The following is a 19,906-nucleotide window of genomic DNA, read 5'->3' as shown; positions in this document are numbered from 1 at the left end:
TTTTGTCTTTTTGTCTTTGTTGTTGTTGTTGTTGCTATTGCTATTTCTTGGGCCGCTCCCGCGGCATATGGAGGTTCCCAGGCTAGGGGTCCAATTGAAGCCGCAGCCACCAGCCTACGCCAGAGCCACAGCAACGCGGGATCTGAGCCGCGTCTGTAACCTACACCACAGCTCACAGCAACGCCGGATCGTTAACCCACTGGGCAAGGGCAGGGACCGAACCCGCAACCTCATGGTTCCTAGTCGGATTCGTTAACCACTGCGCCACGACGGGAACTCCTAACTTGAATTTTTTAATATGCATCTGTTTTTCAGTTTTTTCCCTTCAAATTGTTTTTGTATTTTTAACATGTCTGCTTTTAGAAACTATTAAAATAGAAATTTATTATGTTTTAGATTAGGACACTGAGAAGATTAGGACTGTGCTTTTATGTAAAATGTAACAAATTCTAAGAGGAGACCTAAAGGGTTCTCTTTTGAGTAAAGTTTATAAATATTACTGAACCTTCACCAAGACATCTATTTTGCCTGTTCAAAGGCCTTCTGAATTTAATTCCTGCTACTTAAGACTGCTCCAATGCAGGGAAGGCCAAGAAAATGACTTTATAAAAGTCAGGTGTTATATGTAGCTGAGGTATTCACAGACTTAAAAGATCCTGAAGTGGCAATAATGGTCATCAAATTCAATCTCTTCACTCTCTCTGGGAAAAATGAAGCCCCCAAAGTTTGAATGACTCGCTTTAAGTAACAGAGCTAGTTAACAGAAGATCCAAGGTTAGTATTCAAGTCACTTAGACCAGTAGTTTTCAACTGGGGGCCCCTCAGAGGATATTTGGCAATGACTGGAGACATTTTTGTCTGTCACTCTGCAAGGCAAAGTGTCTTTTGTCTGTTACTATAGAGGCCAGGGTTGCGATTAAGCACCTTCCAATGCATAGGAGAGCTCCTCGCCCCAAAGAATTATCTTGTTCAAAATATCAATAGTGCCAAGGTTGAGAAACTCTGAACTACACGGCTGTCACATCTATGTCATCAACTTTTTACTTAACATAAGCATTCTGAGAAAAATAGTGTCAAAATACATTATTTCCCTTTGGTCAAACAGTCAGGCAGATTTAAGGGTCCAGTTTATTTGATTCTCTGCAAGATGGAATATAACAGGATAAAAGAATACAACATACTTACCAGGAGCCAAAACCCATGGGTCTCCTATCATAATCTGGCAGATCTGGAGCAATCTTACAAGCCTGTATGTTCAGGTATTTAAATATGTGGACTTTGCCTTTTATACATATCTAAATAAAGTAACATAAAGATATAACCAAATTATTACTCATCTGAAATATGTGTCCCCCTCCCCCTTTTAATCACAAACAGCTTTTTATTTAATGTATATTTGAAATAAAAGGCATTTCTATCACGTGTATACGGTAATATTAAAAATCTACTCATTAGAACAAATTATATCCTTTGTTATTTTAGGTGTTTTTTGTTTTTGTTTGTGTTTTTTACTGGCCACACGCTTTATGGAAGTTCCTGGGCCAGAGACTGATTCCGAGACATAGCTGTGACCCATGCCACAGCTGCAACAAGGGATCCTTTAACCCACTGCACCAGGCCAGGGTTTGAATCCATGTCTCCGAAGCAACTTGAGCTGCTGTACTCAGGTTCTTAAACCACTGCACCACAGTGGAAAGTCCTATTTTAGGTATTTAAGTGATATAAATATAGGTTTTTGCTTTCTAGTCACTAGTAAGTTTCAGTAACACAGAAAATAAATAATTTATGATTACAAACACAGCTAGAATACCAAGTAAACTTAAACTGAATGCTTTAAGTCAGGGATTTAAAGCACCGCTCCCCATGGATTATACTGGCAACTTATGTTTTTAGGAATCCAACAATCATGTAAAATATGTTTTCAATCCTACTTCCCGTAAGAGAGAAAAGCAGGAAATAATTAAATATTAAAATTATATATACTTCTGTTCCTACCTATTGACCTCTGCCCCATAAGTCAACACATAAATTCTTTATGATTATGAGAACTTTTTATAATTATGAAGTTTACTCAAAAGTTTTACAGTTACCATACAGAGGCTTTTACAAGACCACCAATCAACTGCAGAGTAAGAAAAGCTACAGTGAAAAATATGGGCCAGCAGAAACTTTCTAGATTGTAGAATGTCTAGAATCTTTATGTAGAGCTACCTTATAATAAATTTATTATTAAATAGTTTCATTTCAGTCACTAATAACAAATGACCAAATCGACCAAATGAGGAACTTAATATTTTAGAAAATAGTAAGGTCCAAAAAGAATGGTCATGAGAAAGGCACTGGTGGTCTTTGGTTCTGAAAGAAGAGTATTTTACTTTGTCTTTGGTATTTACATTGTCTACATTTACGTTTTATTAGAAAAAATAACTCAAATTTTGTTAGAAAAAACTTTAAGAAAGAATCTTTCAAATTAAAAAAAAAAAAAGTCAATTTAGTGAAAGGAAAAACATTTTTGGAAACATTACCTATCTTCCATCCCATTTATTCAAGGCTTCTAAAGAATACAATGGGTATGAATTTATCTTAAACTTAATTTCCAACAAAGAGATAAATGCATATAACTTAAAGCTTTAAACTTCATCCTTTGCCAAAAAAGTGTACAACATACTTCAAATCAACTATGGCTTACCTGTGCAGGAGGGGATTGTAGTGGGTTGTTATCTAGGGTGATCATCTGTAGGTGCCTGAGATTCCGATAACAAACAGGGATTGTTGTAATTTTATTGCAGGAAAAGTCTAACCGTATCAAAGGCAACTCTGCTAACTCTGCAGGGAGATAGGATGGAAATAAACAATTAACGATATTTCAAAGCTAGAGAAGTTTTTTCAGAAGCTTCCGCTGAATATAATGGATTTAACACAAGTATTTACCTCTATTCCTTCTTAGCGATTAACTGATAAGTAAAGCAGTGTAAAATGAAATCTAGGTGCTTAGGGATGGTATTAATTATAAAAAGCAAACTGTTTGACCCCTTATAGAACTACAAAAAGTCTCAGAAACTAGGCCTGATATCACAGAAAGGTGGAAATAACAAAAGGACTAGCTGATAAGCTGTATAAAAGACCCGTTAGATGCCTAGGTCTCCAACCCCAACTCATGCAGCTAGATCACTACTTCTCTCCAGTCAGCACAGATAATATCCTCTATTGAAAATGAATTGAAAGGCTCTGAATTCAAGGACCCCAGGTAAAAGGGAAGTCAGGATGTGATGCCTGCTGAAAACGGAGGCTTAAAGTAAAAGTCTACACACTTAACAACAAGATCACACCTTTTTTTTTTTTTTTTTTTTTTTTTTTGGCTTTTTAGGGCCTCACTTGAGGCACATGGAAGTTCCCAGGCTAAGGGTGGAATCAGAGCTGCAGTTGCCTGCCTACCCCATAGCCACAGCAATGCAGGATCTGAGGTGCATCTGGGACCTACCCATAGCTCACAGAAACACCAGATCCTTAACCCACTGAGTGAGGCCAGGGATTGAAACTGCACCCTCATGGATATTAGTCAGGCTTCACAACCTGCTGAGCCACATCAGGAACTCCCAAGACCTCACCACTTTCCTACCCAACCTCACCTTATCCCCAGCTCTTTTTTTTCTAAATTGAAGTACAGCTGACTTACAATACCATGTTAGTTTCAGATATATGGTAGAGTGATTCAGTTTTATGCGCGCACACACACACACACACACACACACACACACATATATATATTCTTCAGACCCTTTTTCCTTATAGGTTATTAGAAAATACAAATACTGAGTATAGTTCCCTTGCTGGTGATCTGTTTTATATAGAGTAGTGTGTATATGTTAATCCCAACTTCCTTTCCCTCCCCCATCCCATCCCTAACTCTTGAATGGCAGTAGTTAGGAATATTCACACCAATGTAAAAGAAAACATCTTCGAGGGAAACTACACAGTCTCATATAAAAGGCCTTTAGGGATTCCTGTTGTGGTGCTGAGGAAACGAATCTGACTAGGAGCCATGAGGTTGCGGGTTCGATCCCTGGCCTTGCTCAGTGGGTTAAGAATCCAGCATTGCTGTGAGCTGTGATGTAGGTTGCAGATGCAGCTTGCATCTGGTGTTGCTATGGCTGTGGTGTAGGCCGGCAGGTGCAGCTCCAATTTGACCCCTAGCCTGGGAACCTCCACATACTGCGGGTGCAGCCCTAAAAAGACAAATAAAATAAAATAAAAGGCCTTTAGATAGTGATATGAAGTTTTCCCCAATAAAGTACCCAGCTTAATTACCAATATATAATTCCTGCCCAGTATACTTGGAACTTTGAATCAGCTCTACACAGATAGCATATGATTCAGACATTTAGAAAGAAATCAAAACATGCAAATCAATTAAAAACAAGAACTCTGAAAAAACAAGTAATATATAGGAAACAGAAGAAAACATTGAGAAACTAGAACTAATATCTCTAATTTCAGAGAGGTAAGATACTAAATTACTGAACCAAGAAAGGAATGTTTTAAAAAAATGAGAGATGGAATTCCCGTCGTGGGAATTCAGTTGTTAATGAATCCAACTAAGAACCATGAGGTTGAGGTTCAATCCCTGACCTCGATCAGTGGGTTAAGGATCCATCGTTGCTGTGAGCTGTGGTGTAGGTCGCAGATGGAGCTCGGAACTGGCATTGCTGTGGCTGTGGTATAGGCTGGCAGCTACAGCTCCGATTAGACTCCCAGCCTGGGAACCTCCATATGTCACAGGTGTGGCCCTAAAAAGATAAAAGACAAAAAAAAAAAAAAAAAAAAAAAAAAAAGAGAGAGAGAGAGAGAGAAAAAAGCAAAGGTTCTTAGAAATGAAAATTAAGACAGAAATTAAAAATTCAGAAGAATAATTAGAATACAAATGACTGGAATGGTTTATCCATGGGTCAAAGAAATAGCAAAGAAATGAACAATAAAAAAGATAAGATTCACTGAGGAGGCACTGTTTACAATAGCCAACAAAACATGGAAGCAACCTAACTGTCTGTCGACAGAGGAATGGATAAAGAAGACATGGTACATATATACAATGTAATATTGCTCAGCCATAAAAAAGAATGAAGTAATGCCATTTGCAGCAACATTGATGGAGATTATCACACTAAGTGAAGTCCAATGGAGAAAGACAAATATATATCACTTATATGTGAAATCTAAAAAAAAATGACACAAACTTATTTACAAAACAGAAACAGACTCATAGACTTCAAAAATAAACCCATGGGAGTTCCCATCGTGGCGCAGTGGTTAACGAATCTGACTAGGAACCATGAGGTTGTGGGTTCAATCCCTGGCCTTGCTCAGTGGGTTAAGGATCCGGTGTTGCTGTGAGCTGTGGTGTAGGTCGCAGACGTGGCTTGGATCCCATGCTTCTGTGGCTCTGGCTTGGGCCGGCGGCTACAGCTCCAATTAGACCTCTAGCCTGGGAACCTCCATATGCCGCGGAAAGCGGCCCTAGAAAAGGCAAAGACACAAAAAATAAAAAAAGATTAAAAATAAATAAATAAATAAAATAAACCCATGGTTGCCAAAGGGAAAGGATGTTGAGGGGAGGGAAGGATAGGGAGCCTGGGATGGCATCTGCACACTACAGTATATGGAATGAATCAATGGGGACCTGCTGTATGGCACAGGGAAATCTACTTAATATTCTGTGATAACCTATATGATGAGAATGGACATGTATACATGTAAAACTGAATCACTCTGCTATACAGCAGAAATTAACACAACATTGTAAATCAACTATACTTTAATAAAACTGAAAAAAAATAGGATCAATTAAATGAGTCCAGTATCCAATACATAAAAATTCTAGAAAGAGAAAACAGAGAAATCAGAAGACAGGAAATTATCTAAAAGAGATATAAGACAATTTCTCAGAATGAAGGATGTGAATCTCTGGTTTAGAAGGAGGCCATCAAGTATCTAGTATACTGAATTAAAACAACTCATAGTACAGCACATTATTATAAAACTTCAGAGGAGGAGGGAAAAAAGGGAGGACCCTTAAAATATTCCAGAGAGAAAAAAAACTAGTAACAAACAATAGACTGGAATTAGGAATGGCATCAAATTTTCAACCATTAATTTTTAAATTGAAAACAAAAAGTGAAAAAAGACTTGCAAATCAGGAGAAAATAATTTTTAGCCTAGAATCTATAACCAAACAAATTATTATTATTATTATTTTTTATTTTCCCACTGTACAGCAAGGGGGTCAGGTTATCCTTACATGTATACATTGCAAATACAGTTTCCCCCCCCCAAACAAATTATTAATCAAGGGTGAGTATAGAATAGAGATATTTCTTTTCAACCAAAGTCTCAAAAAATGTTTTCCTATGACATGTTTACAGGTAACTACTAAAAGGTGCCATACAGTAAAACAAGAAAGTAAAGTAATGCAGCACTATTTGCAATAGTCAAGACATGGAAACAACCTAAATGTCCACTGACAGAGGAGTGGATCAAGAAGATGTGGTACACAATGGAATATTACTCAGCCATTAAAATGAATGAAATACCAGCATTTTTAGCAACATGGATGGACCTAGAAATTATCACGCTAAGTGAAATCAGCCATACAATGAGACACCAACATCAAATGCTTTCACTGACATGTGGAATCTGAAAAAAGGACAGACGGAACTTCTTTGCAGAACAGATGCTGACTCACAGACATTGAAAAACTTATGGTCTCTGGAGGAGACAGTTTGGGGGATGAGGGGATGTGCTTGGGCTGTGGGATGGAAATCCTGTGAAATTGGATTGTTATGATCATTATACAACTACAGATGTGATAAATTCATTTGAGTAATAAAAAAAGATAAATAATAAATAAAAAGAAAGTAAAGTAAGAAAAAGGAATTGTCAGTTATACCTTAAAGCTCAAATTAAAAAAAAAAAGAAAGAAAGGAAACATGAAGTCCAGAAATAAGAGTACTCAGCATAAAAGAAGGCAAGCAAGGCAATCAATCCAGATTGGAAGGGAAAGAAAAAAGGCTCAATGAGAGAGATACTCAAGGGGAAAAAAAAGTTATGTAATCTGACTGGTTTGACTAATAAGGCTGCCGGAAAAAGAGGAACTAGCTATAGGTACATAAAAACTAAGTAAATTTTCTTCAAAAAAGAGGATGTATTAGCTCTAGGAAAAAAAAAAAAAAGATGTCAAAATTGATAAATCCAGCTGTAAAAGCACATCATCTGGAAATAGGTCATCAAATAGCAGTAGAAAGAGGAAAAGGAGTTGAAGGTTTATGCTTCTCGCCATTGAAACAGGGGAGGGGAATGGTTGAGGCAGAGGAATGCTGTTGTTTACTGGAAACTTTTTATTACTATTTGACTATTTGAATATGTTTGATAAAAATTAAAATTCATTTAAAATCAAAATGACAATATAACAAAGTATTATCTTTATCCACCAAACTGTAATATGCTAGAGACCAACAATTAACATGAACTTCCACATTACCTAGCTGTTGGATAAAGCTTTCCTACCCTCTAAGTTTAACCAAATATGCTGAGATTACAAGATGAGTCGATAAAAAAAAAAAAAAAAAATGAAACTACTTGTGTGACAATTTTCTTTGTAATATGCTTTCAAAATAGACAAAGAAATAAATTAGATAATAAAACTATTAGACTGTAATGGTCACCTGAAACCTTGGATTTTCATTTTCACCAGAACACCAATTGTTTTAATTTCATATTAAGTCAGATATAAAATTTTATATAATAAAATTAAAGATATATATTCTGATCTCAGAAAATAATGACTTTTACCATTTTCACTTTCTTTTACAGCTTTTTCTTTTATGAATTTATATTTTTGAAAGACTGATAAATTATACTTAACTAAATTAATTATTTTTATCATTCAAATACTTATACCAGAAATTACAGTCAGTCTAAAATAGCCAGTTTCCTGGTGTAGTCTCTCAGTACATTCATTATTCACTTTACACATCACCTCCACACAGTTAATTAGCCTCTATCTGAACATTTCCAGTGAAGGGTAAAGATACTAAATTCAAGTCAGGTCCACTTTCAGGTCTGTCAATGCTAACTGCAGGAATTTTTCATTATACTAAAGCATCCCTTATCAAAAACATGTTATATTTCTCTCAAGAAGTTATCCCTACTAAAACTTCCAGTGACCCTACCCTGAGTTATCAATTACCTCGGTTAATATGATCTAAAAATACACTCATTGTTCAATAGTTATTTGACCTTTCCACTGAAGAGTCTAGCTTTCAAAATCCACAACGGAGTAGATAATATATATAAAATACATACTTATTTATATATTAAATATATATTTATTTAGATATATTTAAGTATGTTAAATAAACCATTACATCTCAAACACTGGTGATAACTTTTATACATCTTTGAAGTCTGAGAAATCTTTAAAATAAGAAGGCAAATAAATAAAACAATTGTTTCAGAGTTTCTTACCTTCAGGCAAACGTACTAAGTGATTTCTTCTTACATTAAGGTCTCTCAAGGCCTCCAAATTACCAATTTGGGAAGGTATTGTTTGAATTTCATTGCAGCTCACATCCTATTTCAAAAAGATAGAGAGTAAAGAATTGTTCTGGTGAGTTCCCGTTGTGGTGCAGTGGAAACAAATCCAAATCCAACTAAGAACCATGAGGTTGAGGGTTTCGATCCCTGGCCTTGCTCAGTGGGTTAAGGATCAGGTGTTGCCATGAGCTGTGTGTAGGTTGCAGATGCGGCTCGGATCTGGCTTGGCTGTGGCCAGCAGGTACAGCTCTGATTTGACACCTAGCCTGGGAGCCTCCATATGCCAACGGTGCTGCCCTAAAAAGACAAAAAACAAACAAAAAACACCAGAATTGTTCTAATATTACAAACTTGCCTGCTTTGAACTATCTGTAAAATGAGATTGGACAATATCTATGGCCGCTCCTGCTTGTAAAAAATACTATGATTCTGTGTCCAAGAATAATTACATAGTTTACACTAGCATTTAATTTTTAAAATGCATAGGCTTCAACTGACTCTATATACTTTATATAGATCTACATTAATTTTGTAAGCAAAACTAAAATTAAATGACTTAAGATGTGGTAGGAAGCCTAGAATATCAGATCAAATAAAAATGTTGGTGGAGGAATTCCCTGGTTAATGGTTAAAGGGATCCAGTGTTGTCACTGCTATTTGATCCCTAGCCCACAAACTTCCACATGCCTCAGGCATGGCCAAAAAAAATTACTAAAAACAGGTCTTCAAAATAATATTTTTATTTTACTTTGTTCTAAAGAAACTAGAAGAAAAAAATTAAACAATGATAAAAATTACAATGACAAAATTATTTGAAAGGAAACCTTATTTTCAAAATACAAATTCATCGGTTCAACAATATAACATAAAAATGCACTGAAGAAACTCATGGGACTTGGAGAACTGGTTGCCAAGCGGGAGGGGAAGCGAGTGGGATGGACTGGGAATCTGAGGTTAATAGATGCAAACTATTGCATCTGGAGTGGATAAGCAATGAGAACCTGCTGCATAGCACAGGGAACTAAAGCCTAGTCACTTATGATGGAACATGATGGAGGATAATGTGAAGAAAAGAATGTGTGTGTGTATATATATATATGTATATGTATATATATACACACACACACATATATATATGTGTGTGACTGGATCACTTTGCTCTACAGTAGAAACTGACAGAACACTAAACCAACTATAATAGAAAAAATAAAAATCATTGAAAAATGCATTGAAGAGGACTCAAATCATTATCAAACTGAATGTGAGGGAATAATAAAGTGTACATTAACTCAAAGGCCATGGAAAAAAAAACACTGCTCTATTAGCATCTGATCAACTGGATTCCAATACATATATTAGGTAGGCCTTCTGGCACAGCAATAAGAAGCTGCCTAGGTTAACAAAAGCTCTAAGATGCCACAGTAATACTTAAAATTCCTCGAATATATGAATAAAAAGGAAATACTGAGACTTGCTATTAGAAAAGACCACTTACAAAAAACTTCAATAAGCTTCAGACATTATTTTAAAATTTTTCCCAAAATATTTTTAGAAAAAAAGAATATATTTTTTACCTTTCCTATCCATTAATGATTGAAGCAGAATCAGAAGCTAGACTTCTTATGCCACTGCTCTAGGCATCGAAGTTAAAAGGTTCTAAAAGAAGTTGGAAGGATAGGAAAATGAAGCCTGAGCCAGAAGGTAATAGCAATCTATAGTATTTCTCAGAAAATGTATATATTGAAAGACAGCTATTTACTTTCACTGAAAAAAAAAAAATGAGGAAAAAAGGGAAAGAAGCAATAAGGACACTGTAGAAAGGCCATCAGGAGAAAATCGGGAGCATAAGGATTAATTTTTACATTGCCACAAGCTGTATGTATGACTGAAGTATTAATTCACCTCTAAGTATTTTGGATTCAATAAGTAGAAACAGAAAGTTTAAATAGTCTGGCATCTAGACTCTAGATTTAATATATTTTTGAATTCTTACATGTGACCTTTTATATTCCTAATTCACCTGGAAAAAAAAGTGAGCTAATGTGATCCAATTAGACTATATGTTTACAATCAGTTGTCTCTCCGTATCCACAAAGGACTGGTTCCAGAACCCTGAGGATATCAAAATCAATGGATGCTGAAGTCCTATACAAAATAGTATAGAATCTGTGTCCAACTTACACACACCCTCCTGTATGCTTTCAATCATCTCTGATTACTTATAATATCTAATACAATGTAAACACTAGCTAAATAGTTGTTGCACATGGCAAATTCAAATTTTGCTTTTAGGAATTTTCTGGAAATTAAAAAAAAAAAGTTTTTTTGATTCACAGTTGGTTGAACCCACAGGTGCAGAACCCACAGATACAGAGGGCCAACTTTTTCATTTTTTACTTATGATATCTATCTTTGTTAATAAACATACATGGAACTATACTACCAAATCTCAATGGACATACTGTATTTGGCCATTGGGAGAAATAAGAAACATGGGCTTTGGGATTAAGGTAGAGTGGTTTCAAATTCTACTTCGTGTCTTTGTTTTTTGGGCCATGCCTGTGACATGCAGAAGTTCCAGACCAGAGATCGAACCCATCCCACAGCAGTGACCCAGACCACTACAGTGACAATGCCAGATCCTCATCCTCCTTGGGCCACAAAGAACACCTCAAATTCTACTTTGGTTAGAAGTAGTACCTTGGGCAAATTACTTAAACTATCTGAGTGCTAGTTTCCTCAGCTGCAATACAATGACAATTACAGAACCCAATTCATGTTACTGTGGTGATTAAATGAGAAAAGTCTTATTCCCATGCCCAGAACACAAGCACTCAAGAATAACAAGGAGTGGTAGGTGAAGGTTAAGCTTCTTAGAAAATATAAAGAACAGCTCACTTTTAGAGTGGGAGATAGGTTCTAAAGATAGCATGTAAAGCAAAATAAGCCTGATCTTTGTACTGCCCATTCCCTATAGGGACTAACCAAAAATCAAAATATTGATCAACAAGATCTAATCTGAAAAATTCAAACCCATTAATAACTTATGTTTCAAAAGTTTAATAACACAGAAATCACTTAATACTGATTAGAACCTAATTCTAATGACCTTTTCCCATACCATGTGGGCCTATTAAACTTGTACTTTCAGTTCTCCTAAATCTGTGTTGAAGCACTTGAGTACTGATAAGTAAAACATCATTATTAATACTTGAAAATAATTCAAAAACACACAAAAGAATGAGAAGATACATATATACACACGTATATATATGTATATAAAACAATCAAAAAATGAAATATTAACTTACAAGTTCTGTTAAATGTCTGAGGTGTCCAATTTCTTCTGGAAGTGAGACCAATTTGTTATTACTAGCAATTAAGACTTTCAGTGGTAAATTACACAAGTGTACTGGCAATGTAGACAGCTGGTTCCGACTAAATGGGTAAGTAGAAAAAGAGAAAAGTCAGAGCCCATCGCTCAAAAGAACTGCCATCTTCCTCATTATATACTCAGCACAGGAGTTCCCTGGTGGCCTGTTGGCAGCTGTCACTGCTGTGGTGGTCTGATCTCTGGTCCTGGGAACTTCTGCATGCCACCGGGAGCAGTTAAAAGAAGAGAAAAAAAAAGTCCCTTATACTCAGTGTAAAAACAAATATAAGGCTTGCAAAGAATAAATAGGGTCTTATTTATTTATTTATTTAGTCTCTTTAGGGCCGCACTCAAGGCACATGGAGGTTCCCAGGCTAGGGGTCAAATCAGAGCTATAGCCACCAGCCGCCACAGCAACACCAGATCTGAGCTGCATCTGTGACCTACACCACAGCTCATGGCAATGCTGGATCCTTAACCCATTGAGTGAGGCCAGGGATCAAACCAGCGTCCTCATGGATACTAGTCAGGTTCATTTCCACTGGGCCACGATGGGAACTCCTATTAACAGGGTTTTAGATTTGAGTTCTAGTCTTCATTTCCTCACTGGTCTGCTTTGTGGTTTTAGGCACAGAATTTAACTTACCAGTATCTTACGCAGATTTCTCATCTGTAAATTATAGGGCTTACTGGAGCTCTGCACCATAAAACTCCTTTGTAAATAATGAAGTGTCATATAAACACAACATACTACTATTTTATTAAATTTACATAGGAAAAAATGAGGAGTTCTCTTTTGGCACAGCCAATTAAGGATTCGCTGTTGTCATTGCATGGATCTCTGTTGTGGTTCAGGTTTGATCCCTGGCCTGGGAACTTCCACATGCTGCAGGTGTGGCAAAAAAAAAAAAAAAAAAAAGAGAGAGAGAGAGAGAGAGAGAGAGAGATCCTCATTAAAAACTGATAGAGTTCTTTTTTAAAAAATGATTTTAAAATAATGTAGGGAGTTCCCATTGTGGTTCAATGGGTTAAGAACCCAACGCTACCATACCTCTCTGAAAATGCAGGTTCAATCCCTGACCTTGCTCAGTGGGTTAAGGGTCCCGCATTGCCACAAGCTATGGCATAGGCCTCAGCTGCTGCTCCAATTGGAACCCCTAGCCTGGGAACTTTCACATGCTCCGGGAATGGCCATAAAAAGAAAAAAAAAAAAAGGGCAGATAACTAACATCCTCTCCTCTTCCTTCCAAAGAGTTATAAACATGAAAGTGTTTATAATCTACTTCCCTCTTTATTACAGTATTATATAACTAAATAATGGGAAACAAGTGACAGGTTGTGATTCCAAATATATCATATCAACTAAAGTATAGATAAGAAAACTTTTATTTATACAAAAATATACAAATCAGAACCCAAAGTAAAAAACATATCATTAGAGGAGTTCCCGTTGTGGCTCAATGGTTAATGAATCTGACTAGGAACCACGAGGTTGTGGGTTCAGTCCCTGGCCTTGCTCAATGGGTTGATGATCTGGCGTTGCTGTGAGCTGTGGTGTAGGTCACAGATGTGGCTCGGATCCCACATTGCTGTGGCTGTGGTGAAGGCTGGCGGTCACAGCTCCAATTGGACCCCTAGCCTGGGGTCCATTTGCCAAGGGTGTGGCCCTAGAAAAGGCAAAAAGACAAATAATAAAAAAATAAAAATAAAAACAAACAAAAAAACCCCCCATATCATTAGAATAAAAATAAATTTAAATTTTACTTATGCAGATTTAACTTCTTAATCCTTAGAATCAAACTTTAAAATCTAACAATAATTCTGCTAGATATTCACATACAAAATTGTCTACTAGCATTACTTTTATCATGGGAAAACCTGAAAGAATAACTATATATCTGAAAGTGAAAACGAGTTTTAGAACTATATAAACAGTACATTAAAATGATTACATATAAAATTATTTCCAAAGGATATTTCATGACAAAGGGAAAAACTCATTTATAAATCTGACTAAAAGCCTGGGAAAAAGAGAAAAATTCACCTATAATTATGTAACTCAGATACAACAATTTGATGAATTTCCTTTACTTTTCTACATTTTTTCATTTTCTCCAATCAACATTTGTAACTCTTACAATGAAATAAAATAATAGGAGTTCCCATAGTGGCACAGTGGAAACAAATCCAACTAGGAACCATAAGGTTGTGGGTTCGATCCCTGGCCTGGGTCAGTGGATTAAGGATTCGGCATTGCTGTGAGCTGTGGTGTATGTCACAGACGCAGCTCATCCTGCACTGTGTGGCTGTGGCATAGACTGCCAGCTATAGCTATGATTAGACCCCTAGCTTAGGAACCTCCGTATGCCGTAGGTGTGGCCCTAAAAAGCAAAAGAAAGAAAAAGAAAAAAGAAAAGAAATAAAATAACAAAAGAATTCTTGTAAGATGTGAAAAAAAAATTAAGATGAGCTGAATAAATGCAATTATATATTCAGAACTTATTACACAAAAACACATAATCACAAAAACCAAAGTAATTTCAGATCTACTATTCTCATTTGATGGAGCTTATGTACTTGGAAAATGTAGACCCACTGCTGTAAGACTGCTGCTAGTCTATTAGGCTAATGGCTCTTAGAGTTTGTTAATTATTGCAAAGACAAAGGAAGAAACAGGAGGGACATAGAAGATACTGTTAATTAAGCCTAAGAACATACAGAGATACTGCTAATATAAACAGATAATGTAAATTTTAGTGAAAGAGAAGAAGAAAATTGGAAAGAGGATACAAAACTAAAAATTAAAAAAAAAGAAAGAAACAACATCCTTACCTAATATTTAAGAACGTTAGAGCTTGCAGGTTTAGAATTGCCTCTGGTATATACCGAATACAATTTTGGTATAAATTGAGACTCTCAAGAGAAACGAAGTGACATGCTTCTATGGGAATTTCTGAGAGGCGATTTCGTGATAGATCTGAAAGGAAAAAAAAGTTTAAAAACCAATCCTTGGAATTTACTTTATTGAAATTTTAAATAAAAAAGCAGGTTTTGTAATTGTTTTAATTTCCCAGAGTTCCTATCATGGAGATTGGTCCAGAGTAAATATTCAAATATTAATTGATTGAATAAGCCATTTTAACATATGCCCTACACCTGCTGCTGAGAAATGCCGATTCCTTTTGAATAGCCACATATACTAAAAAACAAGTTTATGTTTTGCAAGTAATATAAACTCTAAGGTATATCAGCCTAAAAACTACATCATAGATCATGCTAACTTACCAAATAACCCAGAAGATAAATGGATCCCTAAAATCCACCTTCTCAAAAGCAAAGATAACTTTCCAAGGTTTTCAGAAAGGCAAAGCAAAACAAAACAAAAACCCTCCTTCTCTTTATTGGTCAAAAAGTATCAGGAACCATTTTTGCTTCCATTGGCCAAAGATGAGACAATCTGAGCTTCAATAAAGAGAATAACTGCAGTGGACTGAAACCTATCACATATTACAGTTTATAATGATATCCCCCTGCCAAAAGATGGTAGAGAACCATTTCGTTATCTTGTAAACTGACAAAGGAGAAAAAAGCAAACATTTATCTTGCCTTCGCTATGTGAACTGTATCACTGAGTAACCAAAGAGTGAAAGGGAAGCACCTCTATATAAGTGTTCTAGCTATAAATGAAAAATAGTGATAGAATATCACCATTTTGCAACTCTCAATGAATTAATGGATCTAGAACTGAGTACTAATGGCTGTTATCTTTACAAAAAGACAAAAGGCATATGCCGCCCACTAGAAGAACAGAATATCATTTATGGTCTTGCCAAAGGGACAGAACTTGAATATAATTAAGCTTTTCAATCAGTTGCAAACTTTGAGGAAATGTAGAGGACAAAAGAAAATGCTGAAATACCATCACTCTATCATTATCCACTTAGATTTAATTACACTGTGAGATTAATTTGCTCACCACTGTTTTCTCTCTTCTTCTGCCTCTTAAAGTCTCTGTTGGCAATTACCTGGTGAGAATCTTTATTAAGAACTTTCCCTAGATGGAGGATCTGAATTCCTGCATATCCGCAGGTATCTCGCTTTCACCATAACAAGCCACATTTTGGCTAGGTATAGGCAGTTATTTCCTTGGTAATCTGTAGATGTTACTTTACTACCTTCTAGTTTCCAGTGTCACATCAGATAACCTAGCACATTATCTAATTATTTGCCCTTTGTAAGCAGCTTGTTCTTTGTCTCCTTGCCATGCTTAAATTAACACTCTGGTCTGGAACTCAGTGGGTTCTTTCAATCTTGCTTCAAATCAGAGAAATTCTCCTCTATTAATTACATCTTTACTTGCTGCATCTCCTCCATTTGCTACTTCTTCATATTTTTTTTTATTTTGATATACTCTTAATGCTTCAGACCATGAATGAGTCTCAACAATCATCCTCTCCACAAAATGATATATAGAAAAGATTCCCCTCCCTTGTTTGTTTTTTTTGTTTGTTTGTTTTGTTTTTGTTTTTGTTTTTGGCCCTGCCTCCAGCATGCATAAATTCTAGGATCAGGATCAAACTTGTGCCACAGCAGTGACAATGCCAGATCCTTAACCCACTTAGCCATCAGGGAATTCCTTCTTCCTCACTTTTTAGTTCTTATGCTATGATTAAAAGCATGCCATTTTGATTTTCTTGAGAATCTCAGGATAATCTTTTTTTTTTAATTGAAGTATAGTTGACTTACAATGTTGTGTTCTGTATACAGCAAAGTGATTTAGTTTCTTAGAGAAAACTGTGTATAGTTTCCTATGCTATGCAGTAAACACCTTCTTATCTATTTTATATATAGTAGTTTGTATCTGCTACTATATATAAAATCCCAAACTCATAATTTATCTCTCCCTTCCCCTTTGGTACCCATAAGTTTGTTTTCTGTATCTGTGAGTCTGTTTCTGTTTTGTAAATAAGGTCATTTATATCATTTTTAAAGATTCCACATGTAAGCTACATGATATTTGTCTTTCTCCATATGACTTACTTCACTTAGTATGATAATCTCTAGGTCCAGCCACATAGCTGCAAATGACATTATTTCATTCCTATTTATTGCTGAGTGATATCCCATTGTGTTGTGTATCACTTTTATCCATTCTTCTGTTAATGAACATTTAGGATGCTTCCACGTCTTGGTTATTGTAATAGTACTGCTATTAACACTGGGTGTAGGTATCTTTTCAAACTGGAGTTTTCTCCAGATGCATGCCCGGCAGTGGGACTGCTGGCTCATTCTGTTTTGTTTTACTTGTTAAATTTATTCTCCATCTTTTCCAATAGTTCTATTTCACTAAAGTCACTTTTTCTAGATGTAACTCTTCTTCATCCTCTCTCTGGCTGTTGGAGTTCCTTTAAGTGAATTATTTTCTTTTGCCAATTCATGGCTTGCCTCATCTTTGGACTAAGATCAAGCTGCTAGAGCACCTTGAATGACATTTAACATCAAAATAGAGGAAGCAACTTCTGTGATATGCTGGAACTAATAAGCTTCCCCTCTGGGCCACAGTTCTTTCTGAGAACCTGAAAGTTTTGATAACTGCCCCCTAGCCTTTTGCCTCATTTGGATCCTAGTATATCTCCCAGACTCATATATTCCTAAAGGCCCCACCAGCCTGTTAGCCTCAGAGCTGCCTCACTCAGAAGGGGTAGCTAGCAACTCAAGCTGGGAAACAGACCACCATCTTAACCAAGGGCCTCCCCAGGTTGTATTCATTAGAAAAAAGTTAGAGCTCAGGTAGCAGAGGCCATTAAGTATTTACAACTAAAAATTTCCTACAGAATCATATTGTATATAACTTCTTTAATACAAAGTGCAATAAAAATTATTTTATAAATTCCTATTTAAATTTTATTACCCAAAATTTAAAAGCTAAAGAAATGAAAGATATTAACTTCAATTACAAACTGCTTGTTATTTACATTTAAGCCCCCAAAACAACTTCAGGTAACAAATTAAATTTAAGCAGGGACTATTTACTATTTTTTAAACAGTAGCAAATCTATGTATTGGTTATGACTGTAGGCTCACCTTCTGCAGGACTCTTAGATCTGTACAAGGACAGCACGGAAAAAAAATTTTTAATTTTTTCTATTTTAGTAATTTAATGGTTTTCTTATAACAGCGAGATGATATTTATTTTTAATGTTGCTGTTTTTTTTTCATATCACTTCCATGATGGTTTATTATAGGATATTGAACATAGTTCCCTGTGCTATATAATAGGACTTTGTTATTTATCCATTCCATATATAATATTTGCATCTGCTAATCCCAAACTCCCACTCCATCCCTCCCCACCACCTCCCTTCCCCTTGGCAACCACAAGTCTGTTCTCTATGTCTGAGTCTGTTTTATTAATAAGTTCATTTGTGTCATATTTTAGATTCCACATATAAGTGATATCATATGGTATTTGTCTTTCTGATTTACTTTGCTATACACACACACTACATGTTCTTTATCCATTCATTCATTCTTTTTTTTTTTTTGTCTTTTGTCTTTTTAGGGCCGCATCCTTGCCATGTGGAGGTTCCCAGGCTAGGCGTCTAATTGGAGCTACAGCTGTTGGCCTATGCCAGAGTCTCAGCAATGCCAGATCTGGGTCACGTCTGTGACCTACACCTCAGCTCACAGCAACGCCGGATCCTTCACAGACTGAGCAAGGCCAGGGATCAAATCTGCAACTGCCTGGTTCCTAGTCAGATTGTTTCCGCTGTGCCACAATGGGGACTCCCATTCATTTGTTGATGGACATACATTTAGACTGTTTCCTTGTCCTGGCTATTTAAATAATACTGCTATGAACATAGGGGTGAATGTATATTTTTTAATTATAGTTTTGTAAACAGGGAGTATTTAAAGTCAGTTTTCCAATATCTGCATTATAAAGCTAAATTACTTAAAACTGAGAAAACTGAAACAAATAACTTCCATCTTTTTTCTTTCTGTCCCATACTAAAGGTGGGGGGAAAGACAAGATATACACTAAGCTTAAACGTATCTCAATAAACAAGTACTCCTTGATTTTTTAAATAATAAGTTAATTTAAAACATAATCTGGAGTTCCCGTCATGGCTCAGCAGAAACGAATCTCACTAGTATCTATGATGACACAGGTTCAATCCCTGGCTTTGCTCAGTGGGTTAAGGATCTGGCATTGCCATGAGCTGTGGTGCAGGTCGAAGGCACAGCTTGGATCTGGCGTTGCTGTGGCTACGGCATAGGGCAGCGGCTGCAGCTCCAATTAGACCCCTAGCCTGGAACCTCCATATGCCATGGGTGTGGCTCTAAAAAACAAACAAAAAACATAATCTCTCTACTTTTCTGACTAAAGGTTATTGTAAGTTCTTCCATTTAAATTGCATTTTGATCCCAGTTTGGAAAGACAAGTAACTTCTTCCTTATTACTGAGTCATTTTTTTTTACATGCTATAAATTCATGAAAGAGACTGAATTAGTCAGTTGGGTCATAGCTCACATTACAGAAAATACTGCAAAGTACTAATGGTTTATAGGGGATATTTTCTGCCATATTCCCTCAAGAAGTAAATAATAATTTAATAGCCAAAGAAATGTGATGAAAGAGAAAAATAAAACCTTAAAAAATAACCCTTGGTTAAAATATTAAGGATGTTTTCTCTTTTCTTTCTTTCTTTTTTTTTTTTTTGAGGGCTGCATCTGCAGCATATGGAAGTTCCCAGGCTAAGGGGCTGAACCAGCGCTGTAGCTGCAGGCATATGCCATAGCCACACCAACACCACATCCAAGCCACATCTGTGACCTACACTGCAGCTTGCGGCAACGCCAGATCCTTAAGGCCCTGAGCAAGGCCAGGGATCAAACCCATGTCCTCATGGATGCTAGTCAGATTCTTAATTCGCTGGGACA

General features: G+C 36.2%; 1 protein-coding gene across 12 annotated transcripts in view; it reads right to left on the bottom strand.

Moving 5' to 3' along the window:
- LRCH3 (leucine rich repeats and calponin homology domain containing 3) overlaps window positions 1-19,906 on the bottom strand; it is a 133,287-nt gene that overhangs the window by 67,022 nt on the left and 46,359 nt on the right. For all 12 annotated transcript variants that reach the window (XM_013982361.2, XM_005670142.3, XM_005670145.3 and 9 more), the window contains exons 2-6: window positions 14,795-14,939; window positions 11,901-12,027; window positions 8,521-8,626; window positions 2,690-2,826; window positions 1,186-1,295 (exon numbers count right to left, since the gene is read on the bottom strand). In XM_013982361.2, coding sequence (XP_013837815.1) covers window positions 1,186-1,295; window positions 2,690-2,826; window positions 8,521-8,626; window positions 11,901-12,027; window positions 14,795-14,939 — 625 coding nt within the window. The remainder of the gene's footprint in view (window positions 1-1,185; window positions 1,296-2,689; window positions 2,827-8,520; window positions 8,627-11,900; window positions 12,028-14,794; window positions 14,940-19,906) is intronic.

This window comes from Sus scrofa, chromosome 13, assembly GCF_000003025.6.
Source record: "Sus scrofa isolate TJ Tabasco breed Duroc chromosome 13, Sscrofa11.1, whole genome shotgun sequence".
NCBI lineage: Eukaryota > Metazoa > Chordata > Mammalia > Artiodactyla > Suidae > Sus > Sus scrofa.
The sequence above is the reverse complement of the archived record's forward strand: the minus strand, read 5'-3'. Positions and strand labels throughout refer to the sequence as shown.